Source organism: Prionailurus viverrinus, chromosome E2, assembly GCF_022837055.1.
Source record: "Prionailurus viverrinus isolate Anna chromosome E2, UM_Priviv_1.0, whole genome shotgun sequence".
In the NCBI taxonomy this organism is placed as follows: domain Eukaryota; kingdom Metazoa; phylum Chordata; class Mammalia; order Carnivora; family Felidae; genus Prionailurus; species Prionailurus viverrinus.
In genome coordinates, this window is record NC_062575.1 from 17,753,626 (window position 1) to 17,772,915 (window position 19,290).

General features: G+C 42.3%; 1 protein-coding gene across 1 annotated transcript in view; it reads right to left on the bottom strand.

The window, feature by feature from the left end:
* WWP2 (WW domain containing E3 ubiquitin protein ligase 2) overlaps positions 1-19,290 on the bottom strand; it is a 150,281-nt gene that overhangs the window by 119,756 nt on the left and 11,235 nt on the right. Inside the window, exon 2 of the mRNA XM_047835907.1 lies at positions 5,302-5,386. Within this exon, the coding sequence (XP_047691863.1) occupies positions 5,302-5,371 (70 nt within the window). The 5' untranslated portion in view covers positions 5,372-5,386. The remainder of the gene's footprint in view (positions 1-5,301; positions 5,387-19,290) is intronic.

Genomic DNA, 19,290 nt, shown 5'->3' on the forward strand with positions numbered 1-19,290 from the left:
AAACCTAACTCTGGATTCTTTTAACAATGCCTGTCTTCTCCCGGCCCAAAAGAACAGGAGAGAGCAAGGCAAACAACAACAACAGCAAAAGCTGTGGCTAAGATTCAGAAGCAACAAGGGATGGTACTGGGAAAAAACAGGTTGTGGTGGCGGGAAATGTGGTCCAGAGTAGAAAACCGAAATACTTTTCACACAGACCAAGGTTAACTGAGGCCACCTAGTGGTGTGAGCATAGCTCTGCACCCAGACCCTTCTAGTCCTATCATTTTGAGCTGGACAGTTTCTTTGAAATCAACAAGTTCAAGCCCTTCATTTAAAAGTTGGGCAACTAAGGTTCAGAGAGGGGAAATAACGTATCCAAAATCACGGAGTCCGAGGCAAAAGCTAAGCTGGGAACCAAGTCTCCCAGCTCCCGGCCAATTCTCTGAACTCTGCCATGGTGTTTCCTTTTTTGCCCCTCTAGTTTTGTCCCTAAGTATTTTTGTTTGTTTGTTTTGTTTTGGTTTTGGTTTTGGTCTTCAAAAATACCAAGAATTCCTATAAACCCTTCACCTAAGGGTCACCAAATATTAACTTTTCACTATATTTGATTTATTATTCTTTCTCTACCCCGACTCCCTCTCGTACACATTCACATTTGTTTTTGAAACTTTGAGAGTGAGTTTCAGATGCTGTGCCCCCTTTCTTCTAAATACTTCAGTGCATATTTCCAAGAACAAAGACATTTTCTGACAATACCACAGTATAATTATCAACATAGCGAAATTTAACATCCTTTAAAACTATGATCTAATGTACAGACCTTATTTAAATTTTGTTAAATATCCTATCAGTGTCCATTATAGCAAAAGAGAAAAGAAACTTTTTTCCCCCCCTGGTCTGTCCAGGACCCAATCTCGGATCACATATTGGTAGTTTTATCTTGAAGTTTTCAGTTTCCAGAAAAGGTGAAAGAATAGGACAACTAATACTTGTATACTGTGCAGCAACTGCCAACTGGCCACCTTTGCTTCTTTCTCTTTCTATGTGTGTGCCTGTGTCAGTGCCATTCAAGAAAATATCAGTGATAAGGGGCACCTGGGTGACCCAGTGGGTTGAGTGTCCAACTTCGGCTCAGGTCACGATCTCATGGTTTAGGAGTTCAAGCCCCACATGGGGCTCTCTGCTGTTAGCGCAGAGCCTGCTTCAGATCCTCTGTCTCCCTCTCTCTCTGCTACTCCCCCACTCGTGCTTGCTCTCTCTCTCTCAAAACTAAATAAATAAACATTAAAAAAAAAAAATCTTCAATGATAAGCAAAAAGTTCTATGCCAGCACAGTCCAATGCAATGCCATGAGATACATGTGGCTACAAAGCCATTAACATGGCTAGTATGACTGAGGATTTGCATTTTAAATTTAACTTTAATCAATGTAAAAATTTCTATGTGGCTGTAGTGGCTATCTTATTGGACAGCACGGGATACAGACATGTGACGTCTATGTCTATATATGTGCATGAGTGGGCATATATCCACAAACTTTTTTGGTAAACCACTTGAAAGTAAGTTGTAGACATCAAGACTGATCAGCCCTAAATACTTCCAGAACGCAATTCATACAAGTAAGGATGTTCTATATGCTGTACACCTGAAACGAACAGAACACAGTAGGTTAACTATACTTCAATTAAAAAAATTATAATAATAAGGAGGGTCTCCTGGCTGGCTCAGTTGGTAGAACATGCAACCCCTGACCTCAAGGTCATGAGTTTGAGCCCCATGCTGGGCATAGGAAAGAGAAAAAGACATTCTCCCACCTAACCACACCACCATTATTATACCTTAACAAATTTAGTCACTCCTATCATTTGATACTCGTCACATATCCAAATTTCCCCAACTGTTCCAAACATGTTGTTATAGCTGGTTTCCCCCAATCCAGGATCCAACTGAGATGAGCAAATTGCATTTGGTCGCTGGCTCCTTAATCTTTTAAAATCTACAGTGCTCCCCCTTCTTTGTCCATGACAATGCTTTTTAAAGACTTCCACCAGCTCTCTCATTGAATGCACCAAAGCCTGTATTTCTTAAATTGTTTTCCTCGTGGTGAGATTCACATTAAACATTTTTGTCAAGAATACTACACAGGTTACATTGCAAACTTCTCACCATGCACACTAGGTTGTCCTCCTATTGTGGATGCTAAGTTTGATCCCTTGGTTAATGTGGGGTCTGTCAGGTGACTCCACTGTAAAGATACATTTTCCCCTTTGTAACATATAATTAATCAGGGGGGTGATATTTTGAATGTTTCTTTTTTTTTTTTTTTTAATTTTTTTTCAACGTTTATTTATTTTTGGGACAGAGAGAGACAGAGCATGAACGGGGGAGGGGCAGAGAGAGAGGGAGACACAGAATCGGAAACAGGCTCCAGGCTCTGAGCCATCAGCCCAGAGCCCGACGTGGGGCTCGAACCCACGGACCGCGAGATGGTGACCTGGCTGAAGTCAGACACCTAACCGACTGCGCCACCCAGGCGCCCCTGAATGTTTCTTTTTTTAATGTTTATTTCTATTTTTGAGAGAGAGAGAGAATGAACCGGGGAGGGGCAGAGAGAGGGGGACAGAGGATCCAAAGCAGGCTCAATGCTGATAGCAGTGAGCCTGACGTGGCGCTCGAACTCACCAACCACGAGATCATGACCTATGCCAAAGTTGGGCACTCAACCAACTGAGCCACCCAGGTGCCTCTGAATGTCTCTTGTTCTTAAAACACAAGCCAAAATAAAGGTCTCAACATACGAGCAGGTTTATCTGGAAAATTTATTTACTGTTCGATGAAATATAAATGCCAATTTCACATCTTCACATGGGATTTAGCCTTTAAAGTTAACAAACAAGGGGGGAAAATCACAAAAGGCCAAAATTATACCCTTGAAAAGCTCTCAGGAAGGCACAAAATAGAGTCTGATAGATGGTCTTTCTGTAGATTCCCAAAGGCCAGTTGAAGCCATGTTGTGCTGTTTTTTAGTATTTAGTTTCTCAGTGCTTCTTAAGTTAAATATCAGATAAAATAGGTCGCTTATGGTTAAGGGCCTTGATATATTTTTAAAATGTATCTTAAAACTCTAGGACTGCATTACAGAGATGCACAAGGGAGGGAACAGCATAGTCACATCTCCCAAATTACACTAGAGGCTCTATCAGTGAAACACAACAGAGGAGGAACCACCCACACCATTTATTTTGTCATTTCTCTTTTTTTCTTTCTCCCTAACCATTTGCCTAAGTGGCATTATAGACTCCCTATAGGTTAAATGCACATATAATGAGATGCACCTGTATTATCAAGTTAGCTCTTTCCACGCGAGCAAAAAATTTCACAATGAGGAAAGGCAAACAGAGAAACCTTTACAAGTCACTATGTGTTCCTGAATAATAAGGCCCCAAAACAGGGACTTCATTATGTCACCAGGCTCCATGGACATACTTCTGTTTTAATCTAGGCTTGCTAATTACTAGACAAGGTAGTAAAAGCTAAAGTCGCAAGTTCAAAGCTCTATCAAGTTCACTCTAACGCTTCTCCCCCCTCCAAAGACCTAGAACAGCCATGGAGACATCAAGAAAAATGATGAAAATGTATCAAGACTTTTTTTTTTAATCCATAAGTAAATAAGAAACAGGCAGAGGACATGAACACACAATCCACAGAAAAGGAAATACAAGTTTCCCTTAAATATATGGTAAGATGCTAAACATCATTTATAACTTAAAGAAATGTGAAATAAAACTATGCTGACAAAGTTATCTTTACCAATCAGACTGGCAAAGAGAAAAAAGGTCTGACAACACATTGTGTTGGTAAAGATGTAGGGAAATAGCCACTCTCATCCACTGCGAGAAGAATACTCCTTCCAAGGAAGGCAACACGGCTCTCAAAATCACAAAACTACATCCCCTTTGATATGTCTGTATGTGTAATACTACCACAAGAAACTGGTAATGTTAGTTTCCTCCAATCAGGGGCACTGAGGAGCCGGAGGAAAGGAAACAATTTTAAAGTATGTGAATAGATTAAATAAATGAGTGACACTTACATTTCAAAAATAACCATTAAAAAAAAGATGACACAATGGGGCGCCTGGGTGGCGCAGTCGGTTAAGCGTCCGACTTCAGCCAGGTCACGATCTCGCGGTCCGTGGGTTCGAGCCCCGCGTGAGGCTCTGGGCTGATGGCTCGGAGCCTGGAGCCTGTTTCCGATTCTGTGTCTCCCTCTCTCTCTGCCCCTCCCCCGTTCATGCTCTGTCTCTCTCTGTCCCACAAATAAATAAACATTGAAAAAAATTTAAAAAAAAAAAGATGACACAATTTTGCCTCCAAATGACTGTGCCTCTGAGAGGCCTGAGTGCTGATACCAAGTGCTGTTTCCCCCGTCCCCAGGCATCTCCCAGGGCTCTTCTGCAGACCTAAGGCTACCAAAGCTACATTCTGTCATTCAAGCAATATTCACTGGCAACCCAATATTTCCAGCACTGTTCCAATCACTGCGGTATCAGAAGTAACCAAGACAGACAAATATCCCTGTGTTTGTGGTGTTTATATTCTATTGAAGGAGACAGTTAACGAAGGAAATAAATATATGTACTGCGTTAAATGGTGACAAAGCTAAGAAGACAAATCTACAGTAGTGAAGAGGACAGATATGAGGGAGTTGGGGGAGGGGGAGGCTGCATCTGGGGGAATCAGGAAGGCCTTTTGAAGAAGGTGACTTTTGAGTAAAGACCTACAGGGGCACTTGGGTGGCTCAGATGGTTAAGCGTCTGACTCCTGGTTTTCGGCTCAGGTCTTGACCTCACGGTTTCATGGGCTCGAGCCCTGCATCAGGCTCCATGCTGACAGTGTGGAGCCTGCTTGGGATTCTCTGTCTTCCAATCTCTCTCTGCCCCTCCCCCAGGCGTGCTGTCTCTGTCTCTCTCAAAAATAAACTTAAAAAAAAAAAGAATTTGGCCCATTAAGAACAAAAAAAAGACCTCTAGAAAGTAAGGAAGCAAAGCAGGTAGACATCTGGCCCCAAAGTATTTCACTCAGAGGGAACAGCAGGTACAAACACTCAGAGGGGGTAGCATGCCCAGCACCTTCAACAGAGAGCAAAGAGGCCCGTGTGGCTATAGCCGAGCACATGTGGAAAAGTAACAAGAGATGAGGAGTGGGAGTGGGGGTGGGGTCATATCATGAGGGGTCTTCAGCTCCCACCGGGCGAGATGGAGAGCCCCGGACGTGTTTAAGACCTCAAAGGGCAAACCCCTCGCATGGCGCCACTCACCTTTCAGAGTAAGTTGAGACTTCTCAAAAGGCAGAGCCACTCCTGCGCGGCTGGAACTGGCAGATGCCATGTCATCACCAGAAAACTGCAAGGCAAGCACAGCAGTAGGTTTGCAGAGTACCTGGTAAGACACTGGGAACTGTATTAATTTTAATATGTGAATGTAAAGATATGAAGTCCAGAAAATATAAATATCCAAGCAACTTGGTGTTACTTCTGTCACGGTGGCGTTTGGCTTGTAACGACTACGGGCCTAGATGGATCTTGGCTAGCCCAGGAAGGACACAGGACTACTAAACCAACACGTACAGGAGACAGCCTAAGTAACACCTTCAAAAAAAGAGTCACAGTTCAACAATATAAAAAAAAAGGGGGGGGGGGGCTGGGTGGCACAGTCAGTTGAGCATCCAACTCTTAACATCAGCTCAGACCATGGTCCCAGGATCGTGGGATTGAGCCCTGCACTGGGCTCATGTGCCAAGTGTGGAGCCTGCTTGGGATTCTCTCTTTCTCTTTCCCTCTGCCCTCTCCCCTGCTCACTCGCTCGCTCTCTCTGAGAAAAAAAGAAAAAAAAAAAAAAGGGAGGCATCCGGTGGCTCAGTTGGTTAAGCATCCGACTCTTGATTTCACATTTCATGAGATCAAGCCCTGCATCAGGCTCAGGGCTGGGCATGGAGCCCACTTGGGATTCTCTCTCCCTCTCCCTCTGCCCCTCTCCCACTCACTCACAAGTGCATACGGATGCTCGCTCTCTTTCACAATAAATACGTTTTTCTAAAAATCCAATTTTTTAACCCATTTTTAATTTTTTAATGTTTATTCATTTCTTGAGAGAGAGAGAGCACAAGCAGGTGAGGGGCAGAGAGAGAGGGGGATAAAGGATCCAAAGTGGGCTCTGTGCTGACAGCAGAGAGCCCCATGCAGAGCTCAAACTCACAAACCATAAGATCATGACCTGAGTCAAAGTCAGACGCTCAACCAACCGAGGTGCCCCAAAGTAAACCAATTTTTTAAATCAGCAAAAGATGTGAATAGACATTTCTTCAAAAAAGATATACAGGGGCACCTGGGTGGCTCAGTCGGTTGAGTATCCAATTTTGGCTCAGGTTATGATCTCATGGTTCTTGAATTCAAGCCCCACATGGGGGTCTCTGCTGTCAGCGAGGAGCCCACTTTGGATCCTTGGTCTCCCTCTCTCTCTGCCCCTCCCCCACATGCACACACACACGTATTCATGCTCTCTCTCGCTCGCTCAAAAATAAACATTAAAAGTGTTCAAAAAAGGGGGCTCCTGGGGCGCCTGGGTGGCTCAGTCGGTTGAGCGTCCGGCTTTGGCTCGGGTCATGATCTCACGGTTCGTGAGTCTGAGCCCCACATCAGGCTCTGGGCTGACAGCTCAGAGCCCGGAGCCTGCTTCGGATTCTGTGTCTCCCTCTCTCTGCCCCTCCTCCACTTGCACTGTATGTCTGTCTCTCTCAAAAATAAACATCAAAAAAATTTTCAATTGAAAAAAAAAGTGTTCAAAAAAAAGGATATACAAATGGCCAAAAAGCACATGTGGGGTGTGCTTCACTACCTCACTCCATCTTGGCTAGAGGTATAAGTCTATCTTGCATTTGGAATGGATCTCTTAATCGTATACGATTTTGTAATAGCGTCCTTTGTCATTTGAAAAATATTGGTTCACTGAGCTATGTAGATATTCCAAATGTTGACACATTTCATTATACACTATCCAAAAACAGCACATTTGTGAAATGTCACCAGTGATATCATCAGACAGATCTTTAAGTATTGGGAAACTGTCAAGCTCTTAGTGGTAGATATGTGTTCCAAAATTCTACTTTTCACTTCAAAACTCATATTTTATCATTGGCAACAAATGCTGTGAGCTGTTTTCCTTCAAGTGACAGGCTCACTTCATTCATCTTCACAAAAATGTCTGCCAAACACCCAAATCGAGTAACTTCAGTTAAGTGAAAATAGTATTTCACAAAAAAAGCAACGAACTCAGCTCTCAATTCAAACACTCACAAAAGTGCTTTTTCTCAAGGCAACCATTATGGTTCAGAACGCAGAAGCGCCTTGAGCATAGTTTCCATTTCATCAAAGAGAATATTTAAAAAGACACGCATACGAGTCAAGACTTAATAAAATTAGTAACTTTTACTGCTCCATCAAGTACATTCTTAAGTGCAACTAACTGTTTTCTTCTCTTTCACCCAGTATGCCCCACTGAGGAATACGGTGACAACAGCTGAGAGGCCTGCCACTGCCCGGATTCAAGCTACGGCCACAACAGCTCTACCCACCTTTGCTTTTGCACCATCCGTGCGTATGTGATCACAGAGGAAAAAGGCAAAGAAAGTTGTAATGAAAACAATTTTGATCTTGCAAAACCCTGTAACTCTCAAGGGGCCGCCAGAGGTAGAAGGACCACCCCTGAGAACTGCTACTGCAAAAACACTGAAATTCCTATTCTATTCAACATCATTAATACCTTCTCTCATTTTTTTTGTTTCTGATCTCTCCTCCGAACTTCCAATCCTGAAGAGCTCTTCAGCCTTAAAACAGTGCATGACTCCAAGAATGGAAGCCCTTTACGTGAGGATGAAATGTGGCCACTGTGAAGTCACAATGATTTTGACATTTTCCATAGCTAAGGTCAAATCATTTTGTGCCTCAAGATGTTAGCCCAAAACAAAATAATCTGCCTTATTTGTAAGATACATCTAGTCCAAAAAATTTGTAAGTGATTAGTTTTCTGTTTTTGGGTTTTTTTTTCTGGACTGGTCTGTAACAAGCATTTTACTTCAATCTTACATATGGAACAGCAGTGGAATCCCCTGAAAAGTTCCAGGGAGCATATGGCAATATGATACTGGAATGGTGGAATACGGGAATACAATACTGAAACTACCCTTATCGAGTTCTCAAGACTAGAGCTCCATGTTATTAAATCTGGTAGTGAATTCTCAGTCCTCGTCTCACGTGACCTGATGGATCCATCACTCTCTTCCTTGACATGCTTCCTTCCCTTGGTTCCAGAAGTCACACCTGCCTGATTTTCCACCCGCCTGGCCTGCTGCTCCTGCTCAGCCCCTTTGCGGGCTCCTTTTCCCCTCCTCACCCTCTAACATAAGGGTGTCCCATGGCTCAGGCGTTACCCATCTACTGGTTATTTCACTGGTCTCATGGCTTTAAATACCATCTATTTGTTGAGCGTCCCATATCGGTATGTCTGCTACAAACCTCAGACCCTCGAACCTCAGACCCTCTGTCTACTGGCAAAACCGATCTTCTGATATCCCCCCTTCCCCCACGAATGTGCTTCTCAGCCTTTCGCATCTCAGTTAATGACAGCTCCTTCCAACCAGTGGCTCAGGCCAAAATCCTGGGGCTCATCCCTCCTTCTCCTTTCTCCCTCCCACCCCACATCAATCCGTCAATAATGCCTGTTGGTTCTACCATTAAAATATTCCCAGGTTCAAATATTTCTCTCCACCTCTACTGTCAGTGTCTTGGTCCAAAGCCCGGTGATCTCTTACCCAGATTGTTGTTTCTCCCTTCACCCCCTTCAATCTAATCTCTACACTCAGCAGATTGATTTTTTTTTTTAATATGTACGTCAGATTATATCGCTCTGCTATTCAAAACCACCCAGCGGCTTCTCATCCATCTCAGAGCAAAAGCCAAAGTCCTGAAAATGGAGGTCCTGTGTGCTACAGTCCAGACCCCTCTCTGACCTCATCCCTTTTCTCTCCCCACTTATTCCCTCCTCTCAAGCTACTACACAAGCCTCCTCACTGTTCCTTGAACATGCCAGATATGCTCCCCTCTTAGACTTCCACCTTTTCCATCTAGAATGTTCTTTCCCCAGTAGTCCACATACGTGGTTTATTCCTTCATTACCTCAGGCATTTACTCAAATGTCACTTTTTTTTTTAGTATTTCTTTTTGAGAGACAGCACACACACACACACACACACACACACACACACACACACACACACGAGCAGGGAGGGGAGAGAGAGGGACCGAGACAGAAATCAGAGGCGGGTTCTGCGCTGACAGCAGAGAGCTCAATGAGGGCCTCAAACTCATGATCCGTGAGATCATGACCTGAGCTGACGTTGGACGCTTAACCAACTGCGCCACCGGGTGCCCTCAAATGTCACTTTCTTAAGAGGTGTTCCCAGACCACCCTATTAACCCTACCTCTCCACACACATTTGGGCCCATCCTTCCTTATTTTACTCTTCCTCCCTAGCATTTATCACTGACATGATTAATATCGTATTGATTTATCGTATTTATTGTCTCTCTCTACCCAGCCCCCCTCCACCCCAGAATGTAAGCTGCGTGAAGGCTGAGATGTGTGTCCCATCTGTCAGCCCTGTAGCCCGACTATCCAGAATGGTGCCTGCCCCATAACTGGAACTCCAGAAATGTTTCCTGAATGAATGAATTTGAACATCATTTTCTGAAATTTAAAAGGATGATGTTGTGATTCCCCAGTCTGAATTTGTTTGGGAAAAGCAATAAAAAGGTCAACTCTTTGGGGCGCTGAGTGGCTCAGTGGGTTAAGCTTCCAACTCTGATTTCAGTTCGGGAGTCACAATCTCACAGTTCATGAGTTGGAGCCCCACACAGGGCTCTGTACTGACAGTGTGGAGCCTGCTTGGGAATCTCTCCTCTCTCTGTCCCTCTGCTGCTCGCTAGCGCGTGTGCTCTCTCTCTCTCTCAAAATAAATTAGTAAACTTAAAAAAAAAAATCAAGTCTCTTTCTACCTAGCAGATTAGCAAGAGATTGGAAGTCTGACAATAAGTGCTGGTGAGAAGCCTTATACACTTTTGGGGGCATATTAGATGGTACCTGCCAGCTCCATAAAGTTGAAGATGCGTATATAGTGCACCTCCCAAGATTCCATTCCTACATATCTGCCAAGAGAAAATCTTCTAACACACGCTGAAGAAGCCATATTCAAAGACATTCGTCACAACAACGTTTCTAGTAGTAAAAATTTGTAAACAATGTCCATCACTGGGGGAATGAGTAAACTGTGATACATTTATAAAATGGAATACTATGTAGTGCTTGAAATATATGAATTCAATCTTCATGTACAAATCCCAAATTATAATGCTAAAAGAAAAAAAAAAAAGCCAGGGGAAACCTAAGTGTAGCATAATGCAATTGGTGTATACTTGAACTTACACAAAACACTTGTACATTGCTGCGGCCAAACGTAAATGGAATAAAAGCATAAAAACGTGGATGGAAAGTAACCACACAGAGGTGAGAACAGAAGTTACCCCTGGGGTAGCACAGAAGGCAGCAGGGGAACTGGAGTGAGGAGCGAGGCCAAGGGAACTTCAAATGTATCCGCAACATTTTATCTTTTAAAGAAAAAGTTCTGAAGCAAATATGGCAAAATGTTAATATTCATTAAATCCAGATGGTAGTTTTTATGACTATTTTTTATCTAATTCTCTGAACCATTTTACATGTTTGATCTTTCCCGTAGTTTAACGATAATTTTAAGGGGGGAGGAAAGATCGTATCTTGAATAATGAAGGAAAGATTAATGATTATAAATTAAGCCTCAGGGCTTTCACTAACAGGGGTTAAAACACTATAAGCTGGAAATCCATTATTCATAGACTTTAAAAATAAAAGAACATTTTAAAAATCTTTACATCTATTGGGACTCTCTCTTTCCTAAGGCAACTCGACGTAGGGTAGTTTTAAACTAGCTTTAGTATTTTTTAGCCCGTGGCTTGAACTCCAGAGACTTCGAGAGAATGAAACTGGAAGCTTCCACACGGCCTGTTAAATGGGAAGAAGCCCAAACCTCTTGATCTATATACTTCGTGGCCCCAAAACAAAATCAGTCAGATAAATTTCAAAGAAGGCTTAGAAGGAAGAAAGCCAACCGGGAAAGGAGGAGAAACAGAGCAGACAAGACATTTTCTTTCTCCAATGTCTTTCGTGATTACAGTCCGTTGTTTCTTAACAATAATCAGTGTTATTCTGCAGGGCTCTGCCTGTCTTTCCAGATCCAATAGGGAAAATACCACCTTGACATCACAAGGTAGGTAGGTATTTTGAACTGTAAAACCTTTCCAACCATGTATTTTAAAAAGTAACCATTACTAGAGAAGAGAAGTCAGATCCCATCCCAAAAGCACTTTTAATCTATTAGCTTCTGCCTCAGGGCCCCTAATGGGCATGAGTCTCAAATCCCCACTACGCACACAGGAATCTCATGAAACCTGAGGCCCACCGGTCTCAGCAACACTGTGGTGAACTCAAGGAATTGTTTCCCTTGCTAAAAGCAATTGGAAATGCTTGCATCCAAACTGCTCCCCCAAAAAACTGACTTAGCATAAGCCTGGGCCAGGAAGGAGGAAGAAAGAGAACAATGTTTAAAATAGCACCAAAGAGGGGCGCCTGGGTGGCACAGTCGGTTAAGCGTCCGACTTCAGCCAGGTCACGATCTCGCGGTCCGGGAGTTCGAGCCCCGCGTCGGGCTCTGGGCTGATGGCTCAGAGCCTGGAGCCTGCTTCCGATTCTGTGTCTCCCTCTCTCTCTGCCCCTCCCCCGTTCATGCTCTGTCTCTCTCTGTCCCAAAAATAAATAAAACGTTGAAAAAAAAAAAAATTTAAAATAGCACCAAAGATTACAGACACACAAAGAATTTCATTATTGGAGAACGTAACGGATTTATTGGGAGGGGAAGGGGGAAGCCAAAACTAACTCTGGTAGATTTACCCAAATTTGTTTTAAAAAATGAAACATATATTGTCCTCTGAACCTATCCTCTATGTAAATCTTGAAAAGTATGTTTTAAAAATGAAATATAACAGAGTAGAAAATATGAGTACATCAAACATAAGGAAAAGTATTATTTCCTGAGAAGTCTGTTCAGATAAATGTATACTATATGTACATGCATACTGGGTCATATCAAATACATTTTTTTTCTAAAGGGTGCAGTCAAAAAAAATGAAAAAAAAAAAAAACGCTCTAAAACAAACCCATTTTATGCAGGGTTCAGATTAGAGAGACGCTCACAAGCACCACAAAACCCAATAAGTAAACACTAGGTTTGAGGACTACTCATTCAGAGAAATGTCATCAGTTTATTGTCATTTTAGGTCTGAGAAATTCTTCCACATCTACATAAAAGAACCTCACGGGCCTGGGTGAAAGCTTTCATTTACTCATTCAACGAATATTTACTGAGCATCTTTTATACACCAAGCACTGTTTTCGGTGCTAGCGATACATCAGTGAATAAAACAGGAAAAAAAAAAAAAAAATCCTGGTAAAGAACCTAGAAAGATCCCCTCCTGGCCCTGGCTCAGAAATGGAAGAAGTAACCACCGTGAAATACGCCAAATGTTCTCCATAAGAATGGCCCATCTCTAGGGAAAAAGACTTTACCCAGAGCTTTATCCTAACTAGGGGGAGGAAATTTCCCTAAGGCCTTTCTAGCCTTCTTGTTTCACCTAAGGGGGAGAAAACAGTTAATAAACACTTGTGAAGGTGACAACCAAGAGACAAAGACCCATTAAAAGACTGAGATTTAATAAGATTGCAAAATACTCCCCCTCCCCCATACTTTCCTATCATATCATGGGTCATAAGAGTGGGTTACACCTAAAAGAGATGAAAGGTGCACACTTTGAGCTCCTGGGGGACGTGCCTGGGAGGCTCAATCGGTTACACATCCGACTCCAGCTCAGGTCATGATCTCACGGTTTGCGGGTTCGAGTCCCGCGACAGCTCAGAGGCTGGAGCCTGCTTCAGAATCTGGTATCCTTCCCCCTTTCTTTGTACCTCTCCAGCTTGCGCGTGCTCTCACTCTCTCTCTCAAAAATGAATAAATTTTTTTTTTAATTAAAAAAAAAGAAAGAAAGAAAGTCTGACTCTTGATTTCGCTCAGGTCACAATCCCAGGTTCGTGGGATCGAGCCCCATGTCCAGCTCCACAAAGAGCATGGAGCTTGCTTGAGTATCTCTCTCTCCCTCTGCTCCTCTCCCCCACTCATGCTCTCTTTCTCTTTCTAAAATAAATTTATTTAAAATTTTTTTATTTAAAAAAAAAAAAAAAGGACTTCTTAGGGAAGACCAAAGATAACCAAGAGACCAAAACAAGAACACTAGATGAATTTGAAGTTTCTGGTACTTACAGTTTTAGTGATCATTAAATACAAACCAACTCCTAGCCAGATTAACATAAAATCCCAAACGAAAGGCCTATTAACCTCAGTTCCTATTACCCAATGCATCATGTCCAGCCTTCAATTAAAAATTATTATAAGAAAGGGGCACTTGGGTGACTTAGTTGGTTAAGCAGCTGACTTCAGCTCTGATCTCATAGTTCATGAGTTCTAGCCCCACATCAGGCTCTGCACTGACGGTATGGAGCCTACTTGAGATTCTCTTTCCTTTTCTCTCTGCCCCTCCCCCACTTGCAAGTACGCATGCACACACATGCTGTCTCTCTCTCTCTCTCTCTCTCTCTCTGTCTCAAACTTTTTAAAAAAATTTTTAATATTTTTATTTATTTTTGAGACAGCAAGAGACAGAGCATGAGCAGGGGAGGGGCACAGAGGGAGAGAGGGAGACACAGAATCCGAAGAAGGCTCCAGGCTCTGAGCTGTAAGCACAGAGCCTGATGCGGGGTCTGAACTCACGGACTGTGAGATCATGACCTGAGCTGAAATCAGACGCCCAACTGACTGAGCCACCCAGATGCCCCTAAATAAATAAACTTTTAAAGAAATTACAATTAGGGGCTCCTGGTGGCTCAGTCAGTTAAGCATCCAACTCTTGGTTTCAGCTCAGGTCACGATCTCACAGTTTCATGAGTTCAAGCCCCACTTCGGGTTCTATGTTAACCCTGCAGAGCCTGCTAGGGATTTCCTCTCCTCTCCTCTCTCTCTCTCTCTCTCTCTCTCTCTCTCTCTCTCTCTCTCCCTGGCTCATGCTTTCTCTGTCTGTCTCAAAAATAAATAAGTAAACTTTAAAAAAAATTATAAGCAATGCCTAAAGGCAAGAATAACAGTGTGAAGAGACAAAGCAGTCTCAGAACCAGACTCAGAGATAACAGAGATTTTAAAACTATCAGACAGAATTTAAAATAACTTTGGGGGTGCCTGGCTGGCTCAATCAGTTGAATGTCTGACTTTGGTTAAGGGTCTGAGTTCTGCTCAGGTGATGGTCCCATGGTTCGTGGTTTCGAGCCCCATGTCCGTCAGGCTCTGTGCTGACAGCTCGGAGCCTGGATTCTAGGATTCTGTGTTTCCCTCTCCCTCTGCCCCTCCCCTGCTCACACTCTGTCTCTCTCTCTCTCTCTCTCTCAAAAATAACTATGGATGAATATGTTAATGATTCTACTGGAAAGAGTAGAAAACACCCAAGAACAGATGGACAATGTAAGTAGAGATGTGGAAACTCCAAGAAAGAAAAAAGAAAATGCTAGAAATCTAAAACAGTGTAACACAAACGTAGAATGCCTTGATGGGCTCATCGGTAGACAATGTGGCCGTGGACTCAGAGCTTGAAGATATGTCAGATGCAACTTCCCAAATGAAAATGCAAAGAGAAGAAAGAATGTTTTTAAATGTCCAAGAACTGTGAGGTGATTTCAAAATGTGCAAAATATGCATAATTGGAATAGCAGAAGAAGAGAGAACAGAGCAAAAGAAATACCTTAGGTAATAATGGCCAAGAATTTTCCAAAATTAAAAACCAAGAACAAGCCCCAAATCCAGGAAGCTCAGAGAACATCAAGTAGGATAAATACCAAAAACAAGAACAAAACAAACAACTGGACACACAACATTACCTTATTTAATCTAGACAAAGCCAAAAACAAAGAGAAAATCTTGAAAGAAGCCAAAGGAGAAAAAAAAAACCAGCAAACCTATACAGGATTAAGGATGAGAATTACAGCAGGCTTCTTACCGGAAACGATACAAGCAACAAGATAGCAGAATGAAATCGTTAAAGTATTAAAAGAAAAAACACACTAACCTAGAATTTTGGGGCCAGTGGAGTTATTCTTCAAAAGTAAAGGAATAAACAAAAGACTTCCTCAAACAAAAACACGCTCTGAAAGAAATTTTTAAAAGAAGTTTTTCCAGGAGAAAGAAATGATACAGGTCACTCATATCTACCCACAGAAAAGAAGAGCATGAGATTAAGAATAAATGAGGCTCCATCCATTGGCTTCTTCAAACACTAAAAGACTGATAACCTAGGGAGAGGACATGTGCCCCAAGGGATGTCAGACAGAAACCAAATGAGAGATGTGTGGAGGTGACCAGCAGTCGGAGGAAAACAAAGCAGTTTAGGAGGACAGGAATTTGAGACGGCAGTCGAAAGCAGAGAAAATTGTGGACAAGGAAAGTCTTGCTGGGAAGGTGACTTCTGAGCAAAGACCTGAAGATGGCGGACGGAATAGAGAATATCAGTGGAAGAACATTCCAGGCAGATAAAAGAGCAAGGGCAGAAGCTCTTGAGGTGCTGGTGAGTCTTGGGAGGATAAACAACAAAAAGGGGCCAGCGCATGTCAAGGGCAGTGAAGGAGGAAGAAAATGACAGCGGTAAGAGATTCAGTGGAATTTGAAAAATTCTTCGTAAGTAAAATTATTCTTAGTGAAATAGGAAATGCTTTGGAGCAATGGTTCTCGATTCCTGGTGCACCGAGAATGAATGATCTGGGGAGTATGAAAAACAGACCAACAAAAAGGACAACCAAATCCCAGCCTCAGGGATTCCCATTTGCTTGGTCTGGAGTAGGGTGGGGTCAGCTATGTTATCTAAAAATTCCCCCAGGGTATCCTAATATAAATTTGGGGTAAGAACCACTGGTTTACTGTTACTGAATTAGCCCACTGTACTAAGAGTAGGACTTTAGCTCTATCCAAATGTTCTAGGCAAAACCAAAATTATGCAGAAAAATTGCACAGAAAAATATGCAGATGAAAAAAATGGGGGAATATAAAACTCTAGGAACAGAATCTAGAGAAGGAGCTCTGTGTCAGTAGTGGTTCCAAGGAGACCACATATTACACCACCTTCCATGATATCAACTTTTCCCCGGAGAGCCTGCCAGGGGCTCTCAATAAACACGACAGATTAAACACGTATATTTATCTCTATCTGTCCCCTTCTCAAACTCCATCAGAAAGACAGAAAAGAAATACAAAAACAGGGGCACCTGGGTGGCTCAGTCGGTTAAGTGACCTTTGATCTCGGCTCCGATCACAATCTCGGTCACAATCTCCGGGTTTGTGAGTTTGAGCCCCGCGTGGAGCTCTGTGCTGACAGCACGGAGCCTGCTTGGGATTCTTTCTCCCTCTCTCTGCCCCTCCCCTGTTCGCTCTCTCTCTGTCTCTCTCTCTCAAAAAAAATAAGATTTAAAACAAAAAGAAATACAAAAATACAAACCCACTAAAAATGAATAGAAAACGAAACAACAGTTAAAGAGGGAGGCAACATTCTGGAAAGCGAGTTGAAACTGAAGCCTAACTGCCTGAACCGGCTGGGGAGGCAGAGCTGCCGAGAAGCAGGCTGATGGCGCTGAGGGTCAATAACCGGGTCACCAGGTACCTCCGAAAGTGAGAACCTAAGTGAGCCTAAAAACAGGAGAGACCAGTGAAAGCCTGTATGGAAAACAGAGTTCCGGACCCCCTTCCCCACCAATTCAGCTAGGCAGTCACCCTCCCTAAACCTGAACAGGAGAGTTAATTTTTAGACTCTGGATAGATTCAACTACACCTGAGGATTTCAGGCACAGCTGAGGGTAGTGATAAGGCACCATGCGGATCCAGGAAGATAAGTGGAAGTCTACATCAGGAACTGTGACAAAGTCACTGGCCCCCCACCCCACTCACCTTCCCTCATTTGAGTCCTAGCACACAGCTAAGCCTGCTGGTACTTCGTGCAGAAAGGAACACAATTTGAGGAGAGCCTCAGACAGAAAAGCCAGATATCAAAACAGGCAGAGAAAAAAAATAACTGACAAGCTGATCCTAAAATGCATAAGAAAATGCAAGGGATCCAGAATAGCCAAAATAATCCTGAAAAAAAAAAAAAAGAAAAACAAAGTTGGAGGATTCACGTTTCCTGATTTCTAAACTTACCACCAAGCCACAGTAATCAAGACCATGGAGTACAGGCATAAAGACAGACCTACAGAGCAAGTAAAGAAAATTGAGAATCCACAGACAAACCCATACTTTTTTGTCCAATTGATTTTAGACAAGGGTGCCGAGACAATTCAGCAGAAATAAGAGCAATAGTCTTTTCAGCGAATGGTGCTAGCACAACTGGGTATGCGTGCGCGAATGAAGGTGGGCCTGTGCCTCACACCTGATACAAAAATGAACTCAAAATGGATCAAAGACCAAAATATAAGAGCAAAAACTCTAAAACTCAGACAAAAACGAAAGGCATAAATCTTCATGACTTTAAGTCAGGAAATGGTTCCTTGGACATGCTATGAAAAGCACAAATAAATAAAAACAAGATAAATTTGTCTTCATCAAAATTAAAATTTTCTGTGTTTTAGAGCAGACCATCAAGGAAGTGAAAAGACAACCCAAAGAATGAGAGAAAATATTTGCAAAGCATGTATCTGATAAGACTCGTATCTAGAATAAAGAACTTTTACAACTCAGTAATAAAAAGCCAAATAATACAACTTAAAAAGAAATGCGCAGGGGCACATGGGTGGCTCAGCTGGTTAAGCGTCCACCTCTCGGTTTCAGCTCAGGTCAGGATGTCACAATTCGTGAGTTCGAGCCCACATTCCACTCTGCACGGACTGTGGAGATTGCTTGGGATTCTCTCTCTCTTTCCCTCTCTCTCTCACTCTCAAAATAAACTTTTTTTTTTAATGGGCAAAGGATCTAAACAGACATTTCTCTAAAGAAGAGATTAAAAAAAAACAATATATGAAAGGATGCACAAGCTCACTGGTCACTAGTGAAACGCAAACATTTTAAAACCATACTGAGATACCCCTTCACACAAACTAAAATGGCCAAAATCAGAAAGTATACAAGAACAAATGACAGCAAGAACTTGGAGAAATCAGAATCCTCAAATAATGCTAGCAAGAAATGAAAAATGGTGAACAACTTTGGAAAACATCTTGGCAGTTCCTCAAAAAATGAAACAGAATCAGGGCGCCTGGCTGGCTCAGTCGGTGGAGCACGTAACTCTTGGTCTCAGGATTGTGAGTTCGAGCCCCACGTTGGGTTAAAGATTACTCGAAGATAAAATATTTTTTAAAAAGTTGAACAGAATTTTAAGACCCTGCAATTCCATTTCTAGGTGTACACCCAAAAGAACAAATGTGCACAGCAGGATTATTCAGAATTAAAAAAGGGGAAACAACCCAAATGTTCATGAACTGAGAAATGGATAAGAAAATGCAGTATATCCTTACAATAGAATATTCTTTGGTGAAAAAAGGAACGAGTGCTGTTTCATTCTGCAATATGGATGACCTATGAAAACTTGACGCTAAGTAAAAAAGAAAAGAAAAAAAAAGGAAGCAGGCAAAAAGGCCCGATTATTATATGATTTCATTTATACAAAATACTTAGAATAGACAAATCTGTGGAAAGAGAAAGGAGATCAGTGGTTGCCTAGGGCTGAGAGGGTCAGGGGGGTGGAGTGACTGTTAATGGGTAAAAAGTTTCTCTTGAGGTGATGAAATGTTCTGCAAATAGACAGTAGTAAGTAACAACTACACAAACTTTGTGAAAAGGCTAACATTCGCTGAAATAACACTTCAAAGTGGTGAATTGTAAAGTATATGAATTATATCTCTTTTTAAAAAGCTTATAGTTAAATGAAACAGAGATCAAAAATAGCCTCAAAACAATTCAGAGATAAAATATTGCACCTAGGAAACAAGAACAGAATGTAATTTTAAAGGAAGGAAGGAAGGAAGGGGTGCCT